The following is a 24,185-nucleotide window of genomic DNA, read 5'->3' on the forward strand; positions in this document are numbered from 1 at the left end:
TCCTGAGTGATGTGTGCCTTGGGGTCATCTGACCAAGTTGCCCATCTTCAGTGGCAGATCATTAGCGTTCTGTCTTGAAATGCCTCATCTCTCTTGAGCAACAGAGTGCTATGATAGAAAAAATAAGGACTTTAGAGTCAGATCTGGGTTCAAATCCTATCTCTAATCCTTATAGGCTATTGAGCACTTTAAATGTGGCTAGTGTGACTGAAAAACTGATTTTATTTTATTTAAATTTTATTAATTTAAATTTAAATAGCCACATGTAGCTAGTGGCTATCACATTGGACAGTGTAGGTCTAGATCCATTTCCATTAATGCAGTTTATGGCCAAATTAATTTTTGACATAGCTATCTCATAGTACAAAACTCACATTGTTCTCCAAGTCTAAGTCTTCCACATTTGTTGCTAAGCACATCCTTACCCATCTGTACCTAGGCAATTAGATCTTTGTATCCAAATGTTGGACATTACATTCATTTCTAGTATGTTTCATCTTATTGCTTTAGTCTATAGAGAGTTTAAAAAGCAATCCTTACTGTTATCCTAAGTATTAGTAGCAAGTGATAAGAAAATCTTCCTGGAGCCCCGATTTTTCATCTCTGTGGCATGACTGTGACTGTATTACCACAATCAGACTTTTTCCCAATTTCACATACTAAGCATCCACTGGCAGGTGAGGAGGGAGGTTCTCCATCCCTGTGGCTCCCCTCTCATCTTATTGGAACAGCTACTTATTTTAGATAGATACTCAAAAAGAAAGAAGTGACGGGAGTCAGGAGGTTTAGGTATGAGGCTGATGTCAGATAGGTTTTATTACATTAAAAAAAAAAAGGGAAGTTAAGTCATCCAAAATGAATGAGGTTTTTAAAACTTGGTAACTCTTCAATGGCAGCCTTTGGCCCCACTGTTTAAGCCAGTTTTCACCCAGCCGAGATGCTGGAAAGCAGAGCACACAGTGGTGCCCAACAGGCCCATGAGTGCAATGGATCCCAGGGCTCCTCGAGTCCGCTTGCTGGGTTCTGAAAAAGAAGAGCCAGCAGAAGTTACCGGGGATGCTCCAGAATTCAGACGCTTTCAACATCCACAGGCCTCACATCAAGGCACCTGGGATTGTACATTAGATTTCTGCCCTTAAGAAGTTAATCAACTTTTTAGTCTAAAGTTGTCAGTATGTCACATCCTACATGTGAAGTAATTTGTCTAAAAGAGAACTGCCAGATTTTAGAAAATTACGGGACAGTAATTAGAGCAACTTTTGTGCTAGGACCCTTTGGAAGGGAGTCTTTCCCTCTTCAGAGAAGTTCAGCAAAAAAGTCTTCTCTCTTCAAAATAGTTGTCTTCTTCTCTATTATAGGTAGGGATTAAGGAGCACAGGCTGTGGAGTAAGGCTGCCTGGCTTTGGAGTCAAACCCAGGTTTATATTTAGTAGCTCTGTAATCTTGAGCCTTCATTTTTCTGAGCTTTAGATTCCTTACCTATATTATGGAATAAGATTATTTATATCATAAAACTTTGTTAAGATTAAATAGAAAATGCAGAGTTCTTAGAATAGCAATTCGCAAATAGAAAATATTCAATAAAAATAAGTTTTGTTACTGCTCAAAGTTTAGTAAAAGAAAGAAAAGATTAGAACTTGCACCAAATTATCAAGCTACTTTATTTCCACCCTTCCTTAAAGCCCTGCTAAGAAAAATATAGTAGCATTAGATTTTAAATTTGTTTCCCTGGCAGATATCAATGTATACTTACCTCCCGTGTAATAGCCATAAGCATAGAGAACTCGTCCAACAATCCAAGCCAAGCCCAAACCAGAAGCTATACGCTAAAAGAAAAGGGCTACATTAGTGTTTCCGTTAAAGAAATGGGCAAACCTTTATTAACACCTAGTGTTGATTAAGCAACGTTTTAGCAAAAAGTTAACAGTTTCATGGTTATGGCAAAATACTCCCCACCAAAATTAGGGCAGAATTAAGTTATTTACTCCAGTCAGGAAAAACAAAGCTCTGTGATTCTTCTAACTGCTAATGAACCTCAGAAATGAGCACTGGTTTTCTATATAGGTAGCATGGAGGGAACTGTTCAGCTTGTCCTGGAGAGCCCAAACTGCTAGAGCACAAGAGGAGAGGCAGACCCTGGGGTCCACGGGTAAGCAGAAGAGCATGTTGACAAAAGTTAGGACTAGAGGAAAGCCCAGCTGGCTCAAAGGAGGCCCACACATATTTCCTGCAAACTCCAGCTTCCCTATGTGGCCTTATTTTCAAAGAAGTTACTCAACAGAATGGGGCTCTAAGCAGGCTGTACTGCAGCCTGCATGTAGGTGTGGGGCTCCACTAGAAAAAAGTGGGGAAAGTGAATGTGTTGTGAACCCAGGAATATGTAGTCTTTGCAGGAGAAGCCTCTCTGTCTCTAGTATCCTTGAGAAGAAAGGGCAGCAGCTTATGCAAGATGAAAACACCATCCATTTGGGTACCATCTGGAGTGACCCATTTTTTCAAAAGCAGTAAAGGGAGAATTAAAAAGGGAGAGGTTGTGTGAGGATATGAAACATTTCCCAAGTGATTTTCCAATGTAGTTGTGGTATTAATGTGATAGTCAATACTTAAGGATTTTTGTTTGTTTAGTTGACTTCAGGTAAAGTTAAATATCAGCAGGAGCATGAAATAATCAAAACTAAAAACCCTAGTCCCATAAGTCACTATGTATGAACTCTGTAAGTCTCCAGCCAGGCAGTTCTTTACAATAATGTTGCATAATTACTATCATCCTAGGAACAAAAGATAGGTGCTTGCTCTCCAAGTAGCTCCTGGATTAGTTTTAAGAACTGAGCACTAGGAATGGGAACTAGGGAAGAGGGAGAGCTATGGGGTTTGGGGTGGACATCAGGTGATGTGATGCCTAATTCAGAAAGACCCAGCATATTTAGACTGGTTGAGGGACCAGTCACTGGCTAGAGATCAGTCCTTGAGAGGCACTAGAAAGAAAGTATCTAAGAAATAGGAGAGCAGCTGATATTTCCTTAAAAAAATACAGGACTTTAAGGTCATGAACTACAGATGTGCCATTCTGGCAGCTTAAAACAAAAGCTGAAGGCCATTCAGGTACAGGCCAGGAGGTTATAAAAGGCTTAGAACCAGAAGTGTGAAGTGCCAGCACTCTTGTCAGAACTCAGTTAAGGGGTAACCTGGCCCCTGAAAAGGGAACATATTCTGTCCAACACAGGACCCCAATGGCAACCAGCCTTATTTAGATGGGTTCAAGTGAGTACCAGACCTACAGCCCAGAAGGGCTACAGTGGCCTACATGGCCCCGTGGTCTGTGCCCCTTACTGCACTGCCCTTGTCTCCTGTTCTTTCTTCTCCCCCCACTCCACTGAAGCCACACATCCTTCTCAGTGCTCACCAGATGGGCCAGGCAGGCTCCTGTTTCAGGGCCTTTGTTCTTGCTCTTCTGTCTGGAAGATGGCTAGAGACATCTGCAGTCCCTGCTTCCCTCTCTTTGGAGTTTTGCCTAATTGTTACCTTCTCAGCAAGGCCCTCCCTGATCATTCTATTCAACATTGTCCCCCACCCCAGCACGCCCCACCCCCTTACCTCTTAGCTTCCCTCTGTGGCACTTCTCACCCTCTGTGCAAACTACATGATTTACTTACGTGGTTTTTTTGTCAGTGGCCATCAACTAAAAGGTAAGCTTCATGAACCCAGGCTTCTTTGCCCGTTTTGTTCAGCGTTGTAACCCCAGGGATCACTGAATGTTTGCTGTATGAATGAATGACTTTGGCAAATGAACACTCTTCTAGACATGAACTTCCTGGAATCAGAGAGCCCTGAGTTCAAACTGATTTTTCTACTCTAGCTATTTGACCCTGAGAAAGTTACATCAGTTAAAAAGTGGGGAAAATTCTACCTACTTTAAAGAACTTTGTAAGAAGTAACTATGAAATCCCGTTAAATACATGGTGCCAAGACACTGAAGACATTGAGTAAATGTTCATTTCCTTCTTCCCTCCCCGATAGTAGCTCAGCAAACTAAAGTCTAATATATGAAAATGCACTGGAAGAACTTACCGGGTGGTAAACACCTCCAACAGCTAGAAAAAATAAGAAGGGAGGATATATTTCCAACCTGGAACAGACAGAAAGAAACTTAAAGCCCCATTCAAGTATGCTTACAGAGATCTAAGAGCCCACAAGAAAAATAAACATTGATTAAGGTCTACCCTCTTTTGTGTTGCAAAGGTTTAGAGGTAACTCAGAACACACTGAGTAGAGGGACCTCAAATTTAACCTTCCAAATGAGGAAGGTCTTGGCGAATTAGTGTGATCCTTTAAAGAGCTCAAAGCCTCTCCACTCCTGGGCTGGAGATTCACCTTCAGTGTAGAGAGGACTTGCTGAAAATACTGTAGAATGGCAATGCAACAGTAAAGAGATTTTTGAAAGGATTATCCAGAATCACACCTTTCTAACAATTCTTATTTTTGCTTAATGCTTAATCTTTTCATATATAGGATTTTTACGATACTTTTAAAGAGGTGCCCATGATTGTCGTCCTCGCTATTACTCAGCAAATACAGAACACTAAGTGCTGAGGTGTTGGAGAGAAAACCCACTCTGCAGATGTTTCGGTGCCCGGCAGGGCCAGCACTCACGTGTTCTGGTGGGCTCGCTGAATGCAGTTGAAGAGGTGCCCATTTTCTGGGTCTGTGCTGTACATGGTAGGATACTGTAAAAACAAAGTACATGATGTGAGTCCAAATGGCCAAGGGTAGCATGCAGTAAGTATGGAGAGTTAGAATCAACCTTAAAGACAATCTATTCCAAAGCCTCTTCTAGTGTATCCTTCATAGAAGTTCATTCATTTCCTGCTTAGATATTTATAGTGACAAGGGTCTCAATACTCAGAGACAGATTTAATCTATTCCTATTCAATATCCAGTAATAAGATTGTCTCTACCATAGTTACACAAGGGAAAGAGGCAGCTTGTGCCAAACCCAGGGCTTTTCATTGATATTATGCCATCAATGGTGGATTACAGATGTATTACAGAGACCCAATAGGGAAATAGCTCCATCCCAAGAGTCATCAAATACCATATCCTTTTAAGATTTCCCTTAATAGCAGAACAGAAGCTGAATGTGTAAGAATGTTAATGGAAGTGTCCATTAAAAAACAAAAGGAAACTAGAGATGAAAACTTTAAGAGTCTCTAGCTAGGCAGTCTAATTGTAAGTTGCTAAACAGAAATAGACATTTAAAATTGCTCACCAGGGACAACTTCAGTAATTATCCCTTTCAGAGCAACTAAAACCAAAGGAAGAGTTAGCAACCTTCTCCCATGTCTAATACCCAAGCCCAGATTACCCTGAGCATCACATATTTCTTCTCCACTTGGAAAACAGGAAAACCACCTTACAAAATCACTTTTTAAGTGGCATGCTGCTACCTAACTCCATTCAGAAAAGCCATTCTTCCTAGCAAATAGCTCCAGCCCCAAAGCACAATGTTCTAATTCTAGCACCCCATGCCTTTCCACAGAAGAGACACAGTAAAATGGAAACTAGCCCCCAGAGGGGCCCAATACTTTTTATCTCTTTTCTGCCAGAAAGGGGCAGAATGTCTAATAGGTATAGTCCTCAAATGGTCACCACTGACCACCAGCTCCTCACCTCCCCTCCACGACTGAAAACGAGGTCTTAGATGAGCCTGCAGCCCCTGGACTGGCCTACAAAGGCAACAGCTTGTGCTCCAACTCACCTCCACTTTGTACTTCTTGCGGGCCTTGGAAACATTCATGGCTAGATGAGTTACCATTATGAAGCTGGCAGCACCAGTTAGAACCACGAAACCGTATTCCTTAGAGAGGACGGCCATCTTGGCTCTGTGGAAGAAACAATACCACATGGGATTCAGGGCTCACACACATGAGGTCTTTTTTTTTCTTTCTCCATGCACGTCTTTATTTTATTACTTATCTAGTCATACACTGGATAAAGGGGTGTCAGTCACAGGTTTTTACAATCACATGGTCACAAGGTGAAGGCTATATAGTTATACAATCATTATCAAAGATCAAGGCTATTTTCAACAATTTCAGATATTTCCTTCTGGCTCTTTTAATACACTAGAAACTAAAAAGAAATATCTATAGGATGAGTCAGTAGTCATATGTTAAATCCTAACTCCTCCCTCTACTTTGGTTGTTCTCTCAATCTTCAGGGATTTCTGGGCATGACCATCCTAACTTCTTCATGCTGAAAGGGGTGTTGACATTATGCGGTAGAGGAATGAAACTGGTTGATGTTCTTGGAGAGACTGGTACCTCTGGGTGTCAGGGCTTATCTGGCATAGGAACAAGCTGGAGACTTTAAGCTTCCGAAAAAATAAACTTAATAGGTAAAACTTTTATAAAGTCTTAGATACAGCCCAGGGTATTCTTTAGGGTTTTCAGGAATACTGTTGGTTGGGGCTTGGCATACTGTGGCAAGTTGCAATATCTGACTAAAGCTTGCGTAAGTGTAACCTCCAGAATGACCTCTTGAAATCTCTTAGCCACTGAAACTTTGTTTCATTTCTTGTCCCCTTTTTGGTCAAGAATGCATTGTTGATCCCACAATGCCAGGGCCAAGTTCATCCCTGGTAGTCTTGTTCCATGTCAGGAGTAGGGCAGTGAATTTATTTGCAAAGTTTGGCTTAGAGACAGAGGCCACATCTAAGCAACAGAAGAGGTTCTCTGGGGGTGACTCTTAGGTATAACTATGCATAGGCTTAGCTTTGCCATTACAGAAGTAAGTTTCGTAAGGGTAAGCCTCAAGATTGAGGGCTTGGCTTATTAAATTGAGAGAATAATGCTTGAGAGGATATCAGGAATTCGCTAGGTAGGGAAGTTCAATAGTCCCATCTTTTTTCTCCAGTCCCTCAAGGGACTTTGCAAATACTTTTTTAATTTCTGCCCAAAATACTCTGGAATGTATCAGAGTATTACAATAACCTGCATAGAATAACAAGATATCATCCCTATTCTAGGCTCCATGTAATTAGGTTATTTAAATAAACTGACCAGACAGGTTAAATCAGATAGTGTGCTACAGAAAATTTAAAGTTTGGACCAAACATTTCTTTGTTTGGTCTCACACAGAAACAAGAGATCTTAAAGAACATTATGCATTATTGCCAGCATGTGTGTACTCAAAGGTGAAAAGAAGATATGCTTAAATATGATGTTTTTCAGAGGTAGAGATACTACATTATACAATAGAATGAAAAATGATTCAAGTATAAGTCATTGCTGTTAATTACATTCATAGTGTTGTGCTACCATCAAATGTAGTTAAAAGGGGAAAGTTTTAGGTTGTATATGTGTTACTGGAAAAAATTTTTAAAAGTTAAAAAAAAACCACATAGGACTATACAGCACAGTGACCCCTGATGTAAAACCATGGACTATAGTTACTAGCACAATTACAATAATATTCTTTCATCACTTGTAACAAATGTCCCGTACTAATGCAAGGTATGAATCAGGGGGGAGGGTAAAGAAGGCATATAGGAATTCTGTATTTTCTGCATGATTTTTTTTGCAAACCTACAACTTCTTCAATTAAAAAAAAAAAATAAAGCCCCTATGTAAAAAAAAAAAATGATTCAGGTAAAATATGCACGTGATCATATTGTATGTTGTCTTTTGTGCCTGGGTTCTTTTGATCAACATTACATACCTGAAATTCATCTATATCATTGCCACGGCCATTGCTTTAGAATGTTTTAGCCATTAAAATCACATTTCGGGGAAAATATTTAACATGATAAAATGCTAAAGGATATATTTAATTAAAAAAATGAAAAAAGGAGCAGGAGAGAAAAACAGTAGATACACAATAATTCCAAATTTTATTTGTATGCTGGTTTGCTGGCATGGGGGACAATGTGAGGGCCTCCCTTCGTCCTGGGGTGTGGCTGCTCCAGCAGCACGCATGTCACACAGGCAGCGGAAGGTCCAGTTCAAGTGCTCTGAAAGCTGAATATGGTTCTTTTTTTTTTAATGCAACTTTATTGAGATATATGCACACTCACCCATCCAAGGTATACAACCAACGGCACACAGTATCATCATAGAGTTGTGCATTCATCACTATAATCAATTTTCGAGCATTTTCATTACTCCAAAATAAAGAAAAATAAAAATATAAACAAATTTAAAAAATTTTTAAAAAAAGAAATAAAAAAAAAAGAACACCCAAACCATCCCCTATCCCTCACCCCCCCTATTACTTATATATATTTTTGTCATTATTTTATTACTCATCTGCTGAATATGGTTCTTGAGTGCATCTTGCCACCAAGATAAACAGGTTAGGGCAGCTCCAGGGGAACCCATGTTGTGATTAAACCATCACTTCAAAACTAGCCCTGTAAGTACTCTGATGTCTGAAAATTCTTTTGAAATGCATAAAAAAAAAAAAAAAGAATATATAAACCAATGTGGCAAAATGTTAATTGGAGAATCCAGGTGGTGGCTATATATTCATTGTACAATTCTTTCAACTTTTCTCTCTGTTTGATAATTCTCATAATAAAATGTTTGGGGAAAAAGCTAATCTCAGCTTATTTTCCAGAGGTTAGCCACTATGAATGGTCTATTTTAACTCTTGTCCTGCCCCAGGAGGAAAGAAGAGTGAAGGAAAGAAACATTGGGGATCAAGAGAACAAATCTAGCATGCGGGAGGAAGCCCTCCTGATCTCAGGGTCAGTCAGAGCTGCTCCTCCAGCCTCTTTGAGCTTTGATAACCAGATGGAAGAGGGCCAGGGCATGGCAGGACACAAAAGAAACAACTACAATGTTTTCAGCAGATTTTAACTGACTGCCCTTCAGGTACAAGGCAGGTGGCCACTCTTGCGGGTGGTTCTGCCTTTGGTTCTTTATTTCTGTCCCTGATGATTCTGTCTGGCTTTGATCTCTCCTGTCCTTACGGGAGGGTTACCCTGCTCTAGAATGTTTCTGGCAATCTCATAAACAACTCAACAAGATGCAATATGCCTGTTTCCAAAGAGATACCCAGAAGTTAATGTTCCCAAGACGTAAAATGGAAAAGTACCAGATCTGGGATTCAGATTCAGATTCATTTTGTTCCAAAATCCCTTTTCAGTTCCACTTGAAAATTTAAAGCTCAACTGACTATGGGGTCAAAGCATTTTTCTCAAAATGGAATGTGGGGGCAGGCACACAGCTTAATTACTTATAAGTGCGTTTCCCTTAGTTCTGAGAAATAACATCCAGGGCTAAGTCCTAAAAATCTGCCTCCTCCTCCCCACACCACAGACAGATGTTTGTGAAATTTAGCAGGGTTCACAGTGAAGCTCATCATTCTTTCCCTTCTAAATTCTTCAACATAAGCTGCTCCACGAAGGCACATCCACCTGCCCCTCCGAAGGCAGGGGAAGGAGGGCAGCAGTCGGGGACATACTGAGAAAGGCTGATTCCATGACTCAGCCAGGAACCGTCGCCAGGTCAGCTTATCCCTGACTGGTCTTGTGTGACCACAGGGGGCACAGAGTCTCTGATTGGCTCCGAGCTTCCCTGCCCTCACTCTCTTCTAAATTAGTAGCTTCCAGAGTTTAGAAAATCAGTTGGAAGAGGAAGCTTATACACACCTACCTCCTCTTTGAAACTAAACAAAAATGACTGAATCTTCCAGCCCATCTGACATCCTTGGAGTTCAACACATTCCAGCCTAATAGCCCATCTAACTCTGTCAGAAGCTGCCTGCTGAGGTCAATAAAATTAAGCATGTTTGGTTTAGGTCTCAGTATGCAAGTCAAGAGTGTCTGCTTCCAGACCCTGACCCAGGAACAGGATGCCAGGCTCCCCAGCTGTGGAGGGTTTCCCTGGTATTTGGGCAGCATTTTTCATTTCACTTTTAATTTTGCAAAAATCCCATTAGTTTTATATTACAGAAAAGGAAACGGTGGCTTGGCTAGGTTAACAGCTTGGTGAAGGCAGAGCTAGGACCAGAGACTAACAATACGCCAGCTACCACTGGCAAAACATTAGAATTTGGGGGCTTGGTCGTTGACCTCTGTTTTTCTTACTTGTAAGGGATTGGGGTAGGGGAAGTTAGATGACAAGACAGAAAAGTACCTCTTGAGTAGACATCTCCATCGTAGGCAAGGAACCCTCAGGAAAGCAACTGATCTACAACTAGGCACACCCACTAGAATGGCTACTATTACAAAATGGAAAATTACAAGTGTTGGAGAGAATATGGAGAAATAGGAACACTTACATTGCCACCAGCTATGAATGAAATGATGCAGCTGCTGTGGAAGCCAGTTTGGCATTTCCTCAGAAAGTTAAGTATAGAATAACCATATGATCCAGGAATCCCACTGCTAGGTATAGACCCAAAAGAACAGAAAGCAGGAACTCAAACAGATACTTGCACAGTGATGTTCATAGCAACATTGTTCACAATTGCCAAACGATGGAAGGAACTCAAGTGTCCCTCAGCTGATGAACAGATAAACAAAATGTCATATACACACACAATGGAATATTATTAGGCATTAAAAAGGAATGAAGATTGATTCATGTGACAACATGGATGAACCTTGAAGACATCATGTTGACTGAAATAAGCCAGACACAAAAGGACAAATATTGTATGATCTCACTGATATGAAATAATTAGAATTAGCAAACTCATAGAGTCACAATCTGGAATAAAGGTTACCAGGGGTGGGGTAGGGGTAGGGAATAAGGAGTTAAGCCTTAAAATATACAAAGTGTCTATATGGGATGATGGAAAAGTTTTGGTAAAAGATGGTGGTAATGGTAGCACAACATTGTGAATTCAATTAACAGCACTGAATTATATATTTGAATGTGGTTAAAAGGGGGAAATCATAGCTGTATATATGTTACCAGAATAAAAAAAAATTTAAAGATCCACAGAACTGTATAACCCAAACAGTGAACCCTAGTTAAACCATGGACTATAGTTATGGTACAGTTATAAAAATGTGCTATCATCAGTTGTAACAAATGTACCACACCAATGCTAGGCATTAATAATAGGGTGGTATATGGGAATCCTGTATTTTATGCATGATTTTTCTGTAAACCCACAACTTCTCTCATAAAAACTCTACAATTAGAAATTAATATTTACTACAGAGCTCCTCTTCTGAAGTGTAAAGGCAATCTGGGAGGTTGAACCCACTAAGTATTCACACCCTAGGTGAAAGTTATACTCACCACACTTTGCAATCTTGATTGAGGGAATTTGGATGGGGGCCAGGAGAAACACAGGAAAAATAAGTAATTTTAAGGGGAGAGAATTTACAGTAAGGTGGGCCCAGAGTCCGAGGCTAGAGCAGAGGGTTTACAAGGGACCACATGATTAGCCACAGGGACAGTGGGAGTGCTTGGGGCAGCGGGAGGACTCTCTCCCAAGCTCTTACTGCACTGGTGCAGGAGGGAAACCTGGAAAATGGCCTGTGGGATGCCCTCCCTGGCATCTCCCACTCCCACTGGGTGAGGAATCCTGCTTCATAAGCCCACAGCAACTTGCACTTCCCCACCTGGTGTGATCAGTGCTAAAACAGAAAGGGCAGCAAATTACAAAATTTGTCTGGCCTCCTCCTAACCAAGCCCAAGCAGGTGCTCAGTAGATGCTTGGAAAACAATTGAAGTGAACTGCAGCCCCGGGGGTCTTTCAGGAACAAGCCCCCAACTCAGATCATGTTCCTCACCTGGCACAGTGCCCAGCACAGGCTACACATTTCAGTTTCCTTTACTTCCCTCAAAAGTATCTTTTGAAATGATGGAAGCAACTGGATGTTATGAATTAGTTGGGAAAAAAGAGTTTAGAATACAGAGAAAAACAGAGAAAACATAAATCCCACAGGTACTGAAAAATGGTAAAGGCTTGTCCTTTAAGGAAAGAATCAGCTTAATTCATTCATTATTTAAAACCTGAATCCTTTAGTTCAGTCAGTTGCTGAATCCTTATTTTCTCAGGGTTCTGGGGCAAAGAGATGGTTGCTTCCATCCCTTAAAGATTGGCCTTTTGTGTGAGGTGAGTGCAACTGGAAAGCAGAGGGCAGTTCAGTTCACAGCTGCCACACCTCAGGCAGCTATAGCCACACCCTAGGTTGGCCAGCCCCACAGGAGCAGATAGCTTCATGGCGCCAGGCCTGAGAAGCTGATAAATGGCACAAAGCCTCTCTGGTGTGAGCAACTCAATTGGGCTGCTCCCAAGACACAGGGGCAAACCTTTTATCAACTCCATAAGACAAGGTCCTTGTGGGTGGGAACTCTGCCCTATACTTTTGTCTTCTACATGGTGCTAGACGCACACAGTCAATAATCCTTTCTGAGTTGGCCTTTCAAGATGGATGTAGATGCCTTTACAATTCACTTGGATACACAATAGCATTTATACCATGCAGTTTTCCAGGTTAATCACATATGAGCTCTATAAATTAAAATTGATGAGTTGACATCCTTATCACATGATAAGGATATTTAAAAGTACCTAAAATTTGCACTGTTGGGGGAAGAGTAAAATGCAATCATCTGGAGGACAGCCTGGCAATAGGTAACATTCTTTACAAGTTTACACCTTTTGGCTCCTTAATTCTACTAGGAATCTATCCTGAGGTAATAATCGGAACTGTGGTGAGGTTGATTCATAGGTATTCACGTCAGTACTGTTTATAATAGCAAAAACAGAAATGGTACAAATGTCCAAGAATAGAGGCCCAGTTCAATAACACTGATAAAACAGGGTATTACACAATGAAAAATGTTGCACACAAAAGTTAAAAGATGTCGAGAAAGGCTTAATACACAGCATGTTAGGTGGGAAAACAAAGTAGAAAAAAAGGTGTAAATGTAGCGTAATCTTAGTTCTATCATTCATAGAAAAAATTACAGGAAAAAATATCAAAATCATAGGCATACTCACCAATACGGATTGACTACAATGTGTAAACTCAGAATTGAATCTTACGAGCACAGCCTAACAGGGAAACAATTATTGTAATGGTCCCTAGATTGTAAGCTCTTACAGCAGTCACATCTATTCCTGAATTGTAATGGCTATCTCCAAACTCGGAGATGATGATCCCTTAATGTATAACCTGATTGGTCTCTGGAACATTGGGTATCTCTGTGACACCTAAAACTCAGAGCTAGAGCTTGGCAGATATGAATATCAGTATTAATGCATACAGCAACTGTTAAATAAAAAAAATAAAACTAAAAAGAAAGCTGAAATAGAGCCCAGAATTCAGTTAGAGATATGAATAAAGCAGATCTGGTTAAGACTTGAACAAATCGGGCCAAAGGGTAAAGGTTGAAACTGACTGTGTTCAAACTTCAACTTCCATGTGAGACCGAGGGAAGAGATGTTTATTTGGTGTAGGATCTATATTTTCTAAACAATATAACTTCTACAGTTTGTTCAAACACTACAATTACATGGAACTTTGAATAGGAAGTGAGCTATAGTAGGTCTGTATAGATTAGAATGAAATAGCAACACATCCTAAAGTAATTTGGATGGAGAATAAAAATATATATTTGGGTCCCTCCGGAAAAGCTGGGGGAGGATGCAGGGGTGTTGAACTTCCTCACCTGGATTGTTGCTGATGTTCCCACAAACACTGGGACTGACGGCTAGATAGGTTGAGCCTTCTGCCTTGGGGCTGGCCCCTATGAAGCTTGTTGCTGCAAGGAGACACTACACCTGCTTATAATTGTGCCTAAGAGTTTCCCCGAGTGCCTCTTTGTTGCTCAGATGTGGCCCTCTCTCTCTCTAACTAAGCCATCTTGGCAGGTGATCTCGCTGCCCTTTCCCCTATGTGGGACTTGACTCCCAGGGGTGTAAATCTCCCTGGCAATGCAGGATATGACTCCCAGGAATGAATCTGGACCCAGCATGGTAGGATTGAGAACATCTCCTTGACCAAAAGGGGGATGAAAAATGAAACAAAATAAAGCTTCAGTGGCTGAGAGATTCCAAATGGAGTTGAGAGGTCACTCTGGTGGACATTCTTGTGCACTATATAGATAACACTTTTTAGGTTTTAATATAATGGAATAGTTAGAAGTAAATACCTGAAACTACCGAACCCCAACCCAGTTGCCTTGACTCTTGAAGATGATTGTTTAACAATGTAGCTGACAAGGGGTGACAGTGTGATTGTGAAAACCCTGTGATCGCACTCCCTTTATCCAGTGTATGGATGGATGAGTAGAAAAATGGGGACAAAATCTAAATGAAAAATAGGTGGGGGGGGGGTGATTTGGATGTTCTTTTTTTTTATTTTTAATTCTTATTCTGATTCTTTCTGGTGTAAGGAACATGTTCAAAAATTGACTGGGGTGATGAATGCACAACTGTAAGATGGTACTGTGAACAGTTGATTGTACACCATAGATGATTGTATGGTATGTGAATATATCTCAATAAAACTGAATTTTTTTTTTTAAAAAAAGAAAAGAAATGCAGTAAAGGAAACAGCAGAGAACTTGGCACAAAGGAATACTCATTCATTAAACTTTTCTTCCCGTTAATGTAGACAAAAGGGTGTACTGGATCCCAGTGAAGAAAAACCTACTTTGTACTATGCATTGCAATTGCAGTCATAAAAGTTTAAAACAAAGACTGAAAATCATCTGCTCTGGCAACACTTTAAGGACTAGAAAGAGTAAAGCAAACTGCTGGAGATTCTAAACGGCTTGACTTTCATTATCAGCCCTTGAAGATTCTGATGATAATCACAGCTTTCCTTATGCAACTGGGGATTGCTTAGCTAAGACCCTGCTCCTTGAGGGTGAGCAAATAAACAGACTTATAAGAAACAAACAAACAAACAAAAAATCATAGGCATAGTTATTTCCAGAAGGCTGGATTATAGATGATTTTCCTTTATAGTTTTCTGTAACTTCCCAAATGAGCAAATACTTATCACAAAAAGTTATGTAAAAATATAGGACCCTACCTTACTTCACAGGGTGGTTTGGGGAATTAAATGAGATAAACTCTATAAGCACCTGGTATGAACACTGAATAAATGTGGATACAAATATTAAGACACATTGTAAATGCTGACAAGTATATACATCTGTCCACATATGTAACACTTCCTAAATGAGGAGATACTGACTTTTCTACAAATCAATAATGTGTTCTTACATAGAAATTAGTTCTGATACTGTTTCAAATGGATTAAAAAAATTTGGCAAAAGAGTGGTCTACTTAGATGCCATTAGTTTCATAGCATGGACAGCATAATGAGTCTAAGAATACTTGAATCATTTATTCAATCATGATACATAAAGCTCTTACTATATGCCAGGGACTTTTTAGGTGCAAGGGATGCAGCATTTGAGTGAACAAGATAGAGGTGCTGACATTCGGAAGACAGGATACTGAGAACAGATGTGCCAACAAAAAGCAACTTCAGAGAGTGATAACTATTATGGAGAAAATACAGGCCAACGGTGTAGAGAGAGAATGGGTGAGGGCTGTTACTCTAACAGGATCATCCCAGAAGGCTGCTTTGCAGGGGCAACATTTGCTGACACTTGAATGAGGAAGAAACAGAATTGCAAGTACCAAGGTCCTAGGTAAGGAAAAGCCTAGCATATTACGGGGATAGAAAGCAAGCCAGTGTGGCTGGACCACAGCGAATGGTGGGGCGGGTAGGAGATGAGGTCAGAAAGAAGGACAGCTTATGAGAGGGGCTTTAAAGCTAAGCCATGCAACAGTTAGCATTTCCTCCTTCTCCCTCCCTAAATTTCAAGGTACAAACAGACACACAGACCTTAAAAGCAGGGGAAGAATGAGTTCCAAAATAGAAGAAGTGGTCACCTCTGTCAAAATGCACAAACAGACTAAGAAAATGCTCTTGGCTTTGGTGAGATGGAACTCTTTGATGGCTGGGTTTTAGGGGAAAGGTAGAAGGTGGAAGCCTATATATTGGGGTTAAGAAACGTGGGGCTGTGGGGCGATACCTCTGGTGCAGTACCGCCTACTAAATTTACTCACATTGTTCTCCTTCTCTCCTTAAGTAAATTCCACCCTGCCATCACAGCCAAGTGCAAGCCCTACCTCCTCCTTCAAGAAGCCTTTACTCTTGACCCTTGAGGGCCAGTCTCTGCCTTTGAATTTTTGCATACTTGTTTCATTCAGTTAGCTATTATATCATGCACTTGAACAAAGAATGCACTTGACCAATGAAAAACAGTATACATCTTCAAATGGCCATACGCTCTTTGAGGGCAGAGAACATTTTTAATAGTAACTTGCATGAAGACAGAAACTCAATAGAATGCTGCTGATTATGTGCTGGGTCAGTTATTCTCAAACTTCAGCGGGATCAAAACCACTTGGAGAGCTTGTTAAAACACACCCCACCCCCAGAAGTTCAGTAGGTCTTAGGTGGGGGCAAGAATTTGCATTTCTAATAAGTCCATAGGTGATGCTTGTCAGGGACCACACTTTAAGAACCACTGTTCTAGGCAAAAAAAAAAAAAAAAAAAAGTAAGAAGGTGATTTCATTCAATTAAAAAATCATAAACATAGTCTTGTCTTCGCCATCCACATTCTGCTGATATCCTCAGAGGCTGCTGAGAAGCCCCTTCTGCTACAGCATCCTGAGAACTTATGGGGCTGATGAGACCCAGGGGTGGCTTTGCAGAGCAAGCTGTAGCTAAGTCCTTCACAATTACACACTAGTGATGCGACCACCAGAAGACTGGTTTCTTCTTTCAGCTTTAACAGAGAGCTTAAATATAGGTAGGTAAGAGAGCTAGATATCTTCTGAGACTTTATCTTGTGAATCTAACCTCTGACAGCCACTGGATTCCCAGACCTCCTTTCACGGTCACAGCCACTCACCAGACTCCACTGGTCAAACAAGTTAGAGTTTAAGGCTCTTCATCTTTCAAAAGTGATGATCAGAGGTCATGGGCTGAACTCTGGAGAGGAGCACTTCCAATATCATGGATCAGGGGTACCTCAAATTCTGAATAGCCAGCAATATGACTTCAAATGAAAGGTCCATTCAAGGATCTAATGGAACCTCTAACTAACTCCTCATGGAATTTTTTCCCCATCTGGCAGAAATAGCAAAATGGGAAATAATATCACTACTATGTTTTGAACACCTACCACATATAGAGTGCTTCTTATATGCCAGGTACTGTAAGAGAGTTGACATAAATTAATTCTCATCTTCACAAAAATCCTATGTGATGATTACTATTATCATCCCCATTTTACGGATGAGAAAACTGAGGCAAAGGGGATCAAAGTAACTTGCCTAAGGTCACACAGCAGTAGGTGCAGAGCTACGTTCTGAAAACAGACAGACTGGCATGAGGGTCCATGCTGTGGGTTTGCTGCTTACCCAGGATTAGATTACCTCCTTCCTCCAGCATGGGGAGCGATGAGGAGAAACTCCTCCGCAAAGATCCCATTTAGGGGCAGTAGAGAAGCTGCATCATGGGCCTCCACTTGAGGAGCAAAGGGAGAGGGACAGAGTCAGGGCACAAGAGAGCCCAGGTGAGGGTACAGCTAGATCCAGGACCTTCAGAATACTTCACATACAGGCTCATGTCATCTGCAAATAAAGACTGCTTTACTTCTTCCTTTCCAGTGCGGATGCCTTTTATTTCTTTTTCTTGCCCAGGACAATGATGACTAGAAGTGATGGGAGTGGACATCCTTGCCTTGTTCCCGATCTTAGGGGGAAAGCTTTCACTCATTTACAGCTAAGTATGATGTTACCCGTAGGCTTTTCATAAATGCCCTTTTTGAAAATACTTTAGAAACTTAATTTATTTCTATACTATTTAAAAAAAAAAAAAGCACATCCATTTGTAGCTTTTCTATTTATCAAAGAATTTATGACTACCCAAACAATGATTCCTTTGAGGACATATCAGGTTGGGGGAAGATAACTAGGAAGAGTAACCTGAAGCAGATGGAGGTTTAGGGCCTAGGGGCAGCAGAAAAGGCCAGTCTGTACTGTCTTTCTACAGGAGCCCAGGAGAATACCAGTGCCCCTGAGGTCACCTGAGGTCTGTGGGACGATTTGGGTGGATGGAACAGCACCTGGGACAACTCTTGAGTGCAGCCAGTGCTGTGCAGACAGTAGACACCTGGTAGATTTTAAGAAGGCTATCAGACCATTTTAAAGTCTCACTTTAGGAGTGATCAAACTTGGGTTTAAAATGAGGCCATTCTGGACTAACCTCCAGAAGACATGTTCCATGCTAGTGCCTGGGTTGGCAATGAGTTGAATAATAACATTTGAAATTATTAAGAATTTCACAGACAGATTCTCTTGAGAACATAGCTACTTGAGTGCCAAAGCTTCACTCAACCCTTCCTCCGATTCCTGCCTCTGCCCTCACTTGCCTTATCTCACTGGGGCAGGAGTTCCTTCAGTTACAACAAGGATGAGCCAGAAAACTTCCTTAACTACATTCAGCTGGACACTCCTAGTGTAAAGTTCTTCACACTATGTACCCACTCACTCTTGGCTGCCCAAAAGAAATTCCCTAGGGCACAACCAGCAATGCACAAACTGAGCACAAGTGAGCTTTATGGATTTGGGCACTTGCCTGAAATAACTGATCACTTCTGAGCCTTGGTGCTACATCTTATCTTTTACTAAATGAAAATTAATCAATTTTTAAAGGAGAGAGGAATCTGCCTTTCTGCTCTCTCTTTGCTCCCCCCTCCCCAAAGTGAACAAAAGCCAGGTTGGACAATGGTAACCCCCATTTCATTTGTGATATTGCTGTCCTCAAATTGTACTGTGATTTCTCTGCTGTTGTCTTTTTTCCTGCATCCAGAAATGGGACAATGATAAAGCACTCACTGTGAGCCATCAGCCAATGTTTCATTAAAATCTCTAGTTAACTGGTTGCTATGCTCTTAATCCAATCTTTGTTATATAGGGCTCCTTATCTTACATGGCAAAAATCAAGATTTTAATAAGAGACTAACAAACAAGGAAGGTAATATAAAGGGCTGGTCTGATCAGACCAGATGATATTCCTTGAGTCCCAAACACCAGATGGGGGTTCAGAAACCTCTGAGGTGGCTCTGGGAATCTACTTTGCCTGCTTAAAGTGCCCCTGGGAAGCTGTTCAACCTCACTTCTGCCTTCAAATGTTTCCACAAAGGGCAGAACTCAACATTATCTTCAGACAGGGCAGCTGAGCTTCCTAAGCCCACATAAAGCTCAATGGAGAAACGTCAGCGCATGGAGGAAAGCAACACAAAAGCAATTCCTTGTTTCCATGATGGGAGAGAAAAAATAGAGTCACAGATTTCTTTGTGTCCAACCTACACAAAGTTCTGGTTACTTCTACATTAAACAGACGGATTAAATTTGTTTAATTGTCAACATTTCAAATGACAGCTAGATTTAAAAAAGAATACATGAAAATTTAAGAGAAGGAATAAAAACCCAGACCATACTCAGTAGCTATTTCCCCAAAGGCTAAAAATGAAAAGTTAGTTGACTAGGGAAAGTATTATTTATCCAGAGCTTGATTATCAACTCAAGTGAGGTGAACAGCTGAAGGCAGATCATAAAGTGGGTCTTTTTCAGTTGCACCTTAATCCCAGTACCTCACACTCCTCAACTCCTAATCACTGAATATTTGGAAAATGGCAACTAACGATATGTCAGGATCTGTCTCCTTAAGAGAAATGTACTATAATCCAAATATATTCATTCAGCTTTACAGTTAAACAGCCACATGATGTCATTCTGATTCCAACACTTCGCTGAATGGTCAGTAATGAAAACAATTGTTCAACACATTGCTGCACTGGCTGGGACTGGGGGGAGGGAAGAATCAAGCATGTTGCTCAAGTCCAAGGTCCTTAGTTACGTGGGACAAGCTTAAACTGATGTAAAATCTGTTAAGGCCAAAATAAACAAATTACCTGCTATCTTTTTCTCTGGGGTCTGACACCCATGCCAGAATGGAACTGAATCTTACCTGGAAAAACTGGCAATTCTGCGCTTCAGGAATCTAAGAATACTAGACTTGTAACAAGACAGAGCAAATCCTAGGCTCCCTTGCCAGAGTGATGGCAATGAGAAACTTTCCCAAGCAGATTCCCATTGCACAAGGTTCCATGGGTGAGAGGTCCTTGGCATGCTGACAACTAACCTAGAAGCGGGGCTGAGAGAGCCAGGGTGGACAGTCTGCAGCTGAGCCTCCCAGGAGACATGGTCCTAAGGGACAGCCTGCAGATTATTTCCCAAGGTCTTGAAGGCTGCAGCCTCAAAGGGCAGAGAGGAGAATTGGGGAGCAGCAATGGGATACAGAAAAAAAAAAAAAAGACTTAAAATCTCACAACAATTAAATTAATTCCATTTGATAAACTCAATACAGAACAAACCATTTTACTTAAATGAATTTGCCTGAATCCATTCCTATCACCTCTTTCAGTATTTACTTGGGATAATTCTTCACCTACAAGTTGTGTGACACGCTAGGTGCTGGGCTACAATGGTGATCAAGACTGAGAAGGAATGTCCTAAACCCTAGAATATACAGTGAAGTTGAGAGGAACAACAAAATACCCTAAAACAGGAAAATAACAGATCAGGGTAAGTGCTCTGATGACATAAACACTGATATGAGAGAAAGAACACAGGCAGATAAAACAAGTGCAAAGGTCTGGGGAAACAAAAGGGCTTGACTTGCATAAGGAAGAGAAAGGAGACTGGTGTGTGTGAAGGGTAGTGATATAGACTAGAAGCAGAGCGGTAGGAGATAATAATTATTTTTATTAATACTTATTATTACTGACAAGTATATCATTTACTACATGTCAAATACTGTTTAAAGCATTTTACCATTATTAAATCATTTAAATTCTTACAGCATCTCCATTTTACAGATGAGGAAACTGAGCATCAGAGAGGTTAAGTAACTTGCCCAAGGTCACACAGCTATCACACAGCAAAGCCTAGATTCACACACACCCAGGCAGTCAGGATCCCTAGAGTCTATTCTCTCAACATTTCATTGAGTTTGGTGAGCAAGTCTGACCACATCCCACCTCTTTTGAAGCATTGCCATTCCCTACCCCCACCCCCAGAACCTCTCCTGAGCATAAAATACGTTAACAAGAATAGAAAGCTAATAATTAACTCCAGGTCTGAGACCGATTAAAGCCTGACATGTTTCTAATTGGAATAAAAATTAAAAAAAAAAAAAACAAACTTGGTAAAGATCCAAAAGGAACATTTTCTTTTTATGAGTTTCAGCACTGCATGATGATGAAAGAGCAGAGATTACAGGAAGGAAATAACTTCCTCAATCTTTCAGAGCATACAGCTTTGCAAGGAACAAAGCAATACAGAAACTGACACTCCATTGTAGGTTACACCACAATTTCTATTCTGATGTGCCTTGCCGGTATTACACAGGGCTGCAGGAAAACTAAGCCATGACTCTCAGAAGAGAGAGAGAGAAAAAAAAATTTTTTTGAATGAGTCACTTTGACACCACTTGGGTTTTCCATCACAGGATACGCAGGCACACTGCAGTTAATTCTTAGCAGATGCTGCATCCCTGCTAGGGTACCAGCCACCCCAAAGGAAGAAACCACCCAGGCTGCTGGCTCCTGCCTGAAATAGGGGGCTGCCTCTTCAATGCCTGACTATACTTGGAATGGAGCTGTGACACAGCTATCTGCATTTCTTAAGCTGGAGAAATAAAACACCACTTTTAAGAAGAAAAGAGTTAACTAAGCAAAATCTTAGAACCCAAGTTCCCATTAATAATCAGGTCAACTCTAGAAAGAACTCACAGGGGAAAAGAGATACCGATGATTTCAAATGCTGAAATCCCTAAAGCTACTGTAAACTCTGTACAAGGTAGTGAGGGAAATTCAGCTAGGAATTTAATTTTACTTAGCAATACTCTACTTGATGGGTAACTGCTGAATTCTCCCTGTTCAAGAGAATGGTATACTCAAAAGTAGCATTAATGAGTCAGTTGCAAAACAGTAGCAATATATTCTTTTAAACAAAAATTGCCAAAGTCAGCTAAATGGTTCATGATCAATTGTGGCCTGCAATGGTTTTCTCATGTAGATTTCAGAATATTTAAATACAAATATAGGGAACAGTATATTTAAATACAAACAATTTAAATATGTAAAGCAAATATGTTTAAGTAAGTTAAAATATTTAAAGTAGACCCTAAATTCCTTTTTAAAAGTATACAATTCAGGGACATTTGGTACATTCACAATGTTGTGCAACCATCACCACTATCTAGTTAAGAACACTTTCAGCACCAGAAAAAGAAACCTTGTAGTCATTAGGCAGTCTCGAACCGTTCTCCCCTCCCCTAAGTTAACTGACAGACTAATATATCATCCACCTCATTCCAGTGGGCTCCAGGGGCTTCAGCATTTCTTTAGGTAATAGGTAAAAACCTTCTTTCATGTATGTTCCTTCTCTGTGTAAATCTCCAGGTTAGGAGGTTTCCTTTCAGAATGGTGCCTCCTTAGAACTCGAGGCCAGCAGGAGGAAGTCTAAATAAGAAGCAAGACTCCCCTTCCTCGGTTTTGTTTCTTAAATGAAAGAAGCCCCTGAAAAGCCATCTCTTTGGCTGACCGTATTATGGCTACTATTTTATATATAGTAACATTTGTTCAAAAAAAAAACATTGCTTGACAAAGTTTTCTATTTCTGTAACATTGTGTCAGGAGGAAAAAACCTAACAGACTGTCTTCCCAGGAGTGAAAGTATTTGTTTGGACTTCTCAGTTTTAAATTTAACTCCTGTAAGAATAAACATTCTTGATTCAGTGTCTCAGATAATATGCTCTCATTACTAAATTCACTGAAATAAAACAGCCTGTAACTCTGACCAATAACCTTGGTGCTTCCTCCAAATTGCAGGCTCCAAGTGATCTACAGATTTCCAATGAGAAGCCTTTGCTCCAGCACCCCCCCACCAGCGGAATCCAAAATCTGCAGCAATTCCACAAGACCACACCTAGGTCCCATACATTTGCAGAGCACTAAGTGTCCTTCCCTTCCAGGACTCTTCCTTCCCCCAACTAAGAGATAAAAGCCCCAGCCCCTGTCGCTCCTTTCCTATGCACCCTCCCACCTCTGCTCTTCCCTTTCCTCTTCTGCTACACTGTAAACTACAATGTAGCTAGTAAACTTGTGATTCCCAGGGAAATTATTCGCAGAAGCCACTTCAGGGAATGACTCAACAACAAGCCTCCACTCTCTACCACCGCCCTGCAGCTGTAGCCCTCGGCCTCCCAGCGACACCAGATAAGGTGGGAAATTCTTTTCTAAAAACCAAGGCAGGGCCTTAGTAAAGATTCTCCATTCCCCTGCGGCGTCCCACGCTCTAAGGAGGCGGTAGGAAATGACCCATAGGAGGAAAGCAAACACAATTCCCTCTGAGGCTGTCCCCGAAGGTTCCTAGCAACACATCGACGATCGCAACAAGCGCAGCGCTCCCAGGCCACTTTAAAAACCAATGTTACCGATTAGGCCTGCGCAGCCTATGCCCCTACAATGCCCAGCCCTTCTACCCTCTGCACCGGATTTGCAGTTGGCAAGGTCTGGTGGGCTCCGACAGGCAGGAGTAAGGAGCATCCTGACTGCACAGGCCGGGTAAAGGAGGAGAGAAAAGAAAGGAACTGAGGAAGGGTTGACCTTGAGAATCTCCTCGAGCTATTGGCAGCGAGGCCGGACTCGGCTTAGACGCTCCAAACCCACTCTGTTGGGTTGGGGGGAGCATGCAGAGCAAGTGGAAAGCAAAAGAGAGGGAAAGGCAAAAAGCAAAACCACCGCTAAAAAGGGGGAGAAAGAGCGAGTCTCTACTCAGCAAGAGGCAACTGGGCTATGGGTGACGCCCAGAGCAGGAGGGGTGAGTTAACGCGCCCCCGAGGGTCGCCGCAGCTTGCTGCCCGCTGGTGCCGGCACTCACCTGGATCACCTTCACTCTAGTGGTGCAGACCGCAACAGCCCAGCGCAGTGAGGGTGCGGGGCCCTGAGCTTCAGGCAGGGCGGGGCAGGGCGGAGCCTAGCTCCGCCACGCCCCCAAGGCGGAGCTCCCAGAGCGGGGCTCGCCTCCTAGGTTTGCGAGCCCTGGAATACTGGTT

The 24,185-nt window shown here is 41.4% G+C and overlaps 1 protein-coding gene across 1 annotated transcript; it reads right to left on the reverse strand.

The window, feature by feature from the left end:
* Positions 1-800: 800 nt before the first annotated feature.
* On the reverse strand, positions 801-24,133 carry MGST3 (microsomal glutathione S-transferase 3). Its single transcript, XM_037825460.1, has 6 exons — positions 24,011-24,133; positions 5,756-5,879; positions 4,651-4,724; positions 4,069-4,126; positions 1,754-1,826; positions 801-1,023 (listed from the first exon to the last, which is right to left on the reverse strand). The coding sequence occupies exons 2-6, from the start codon at positions 5,870-5,872 to the stop codon at positions 887-889; spliced, it is 459 nt and encodes a 152-aa protein (XP_037681388.1). The 5' UTR covers positions 5,873-5,879; positions 24,011-24,133; the 3' UTR covers positions 801-886.
* Positions 24,134-24,185: the final 52 nt, after the last annotated feature.

Source organism: Choloepus didactylus, chromosome 2 (genome assembly GCF_015220235.1).
Source record: "Choloepus didactylus isolate mChoDid1 chromosome 2, mChoDid1.pri, whole genome shotgun sequence".
Classification (NCBI taxonomy): Eukaryota; Metazoa; Chordata; class Mammalia; order Pilosa; family Megalonychidae; genus Choloepus; species Choloepus didactylus.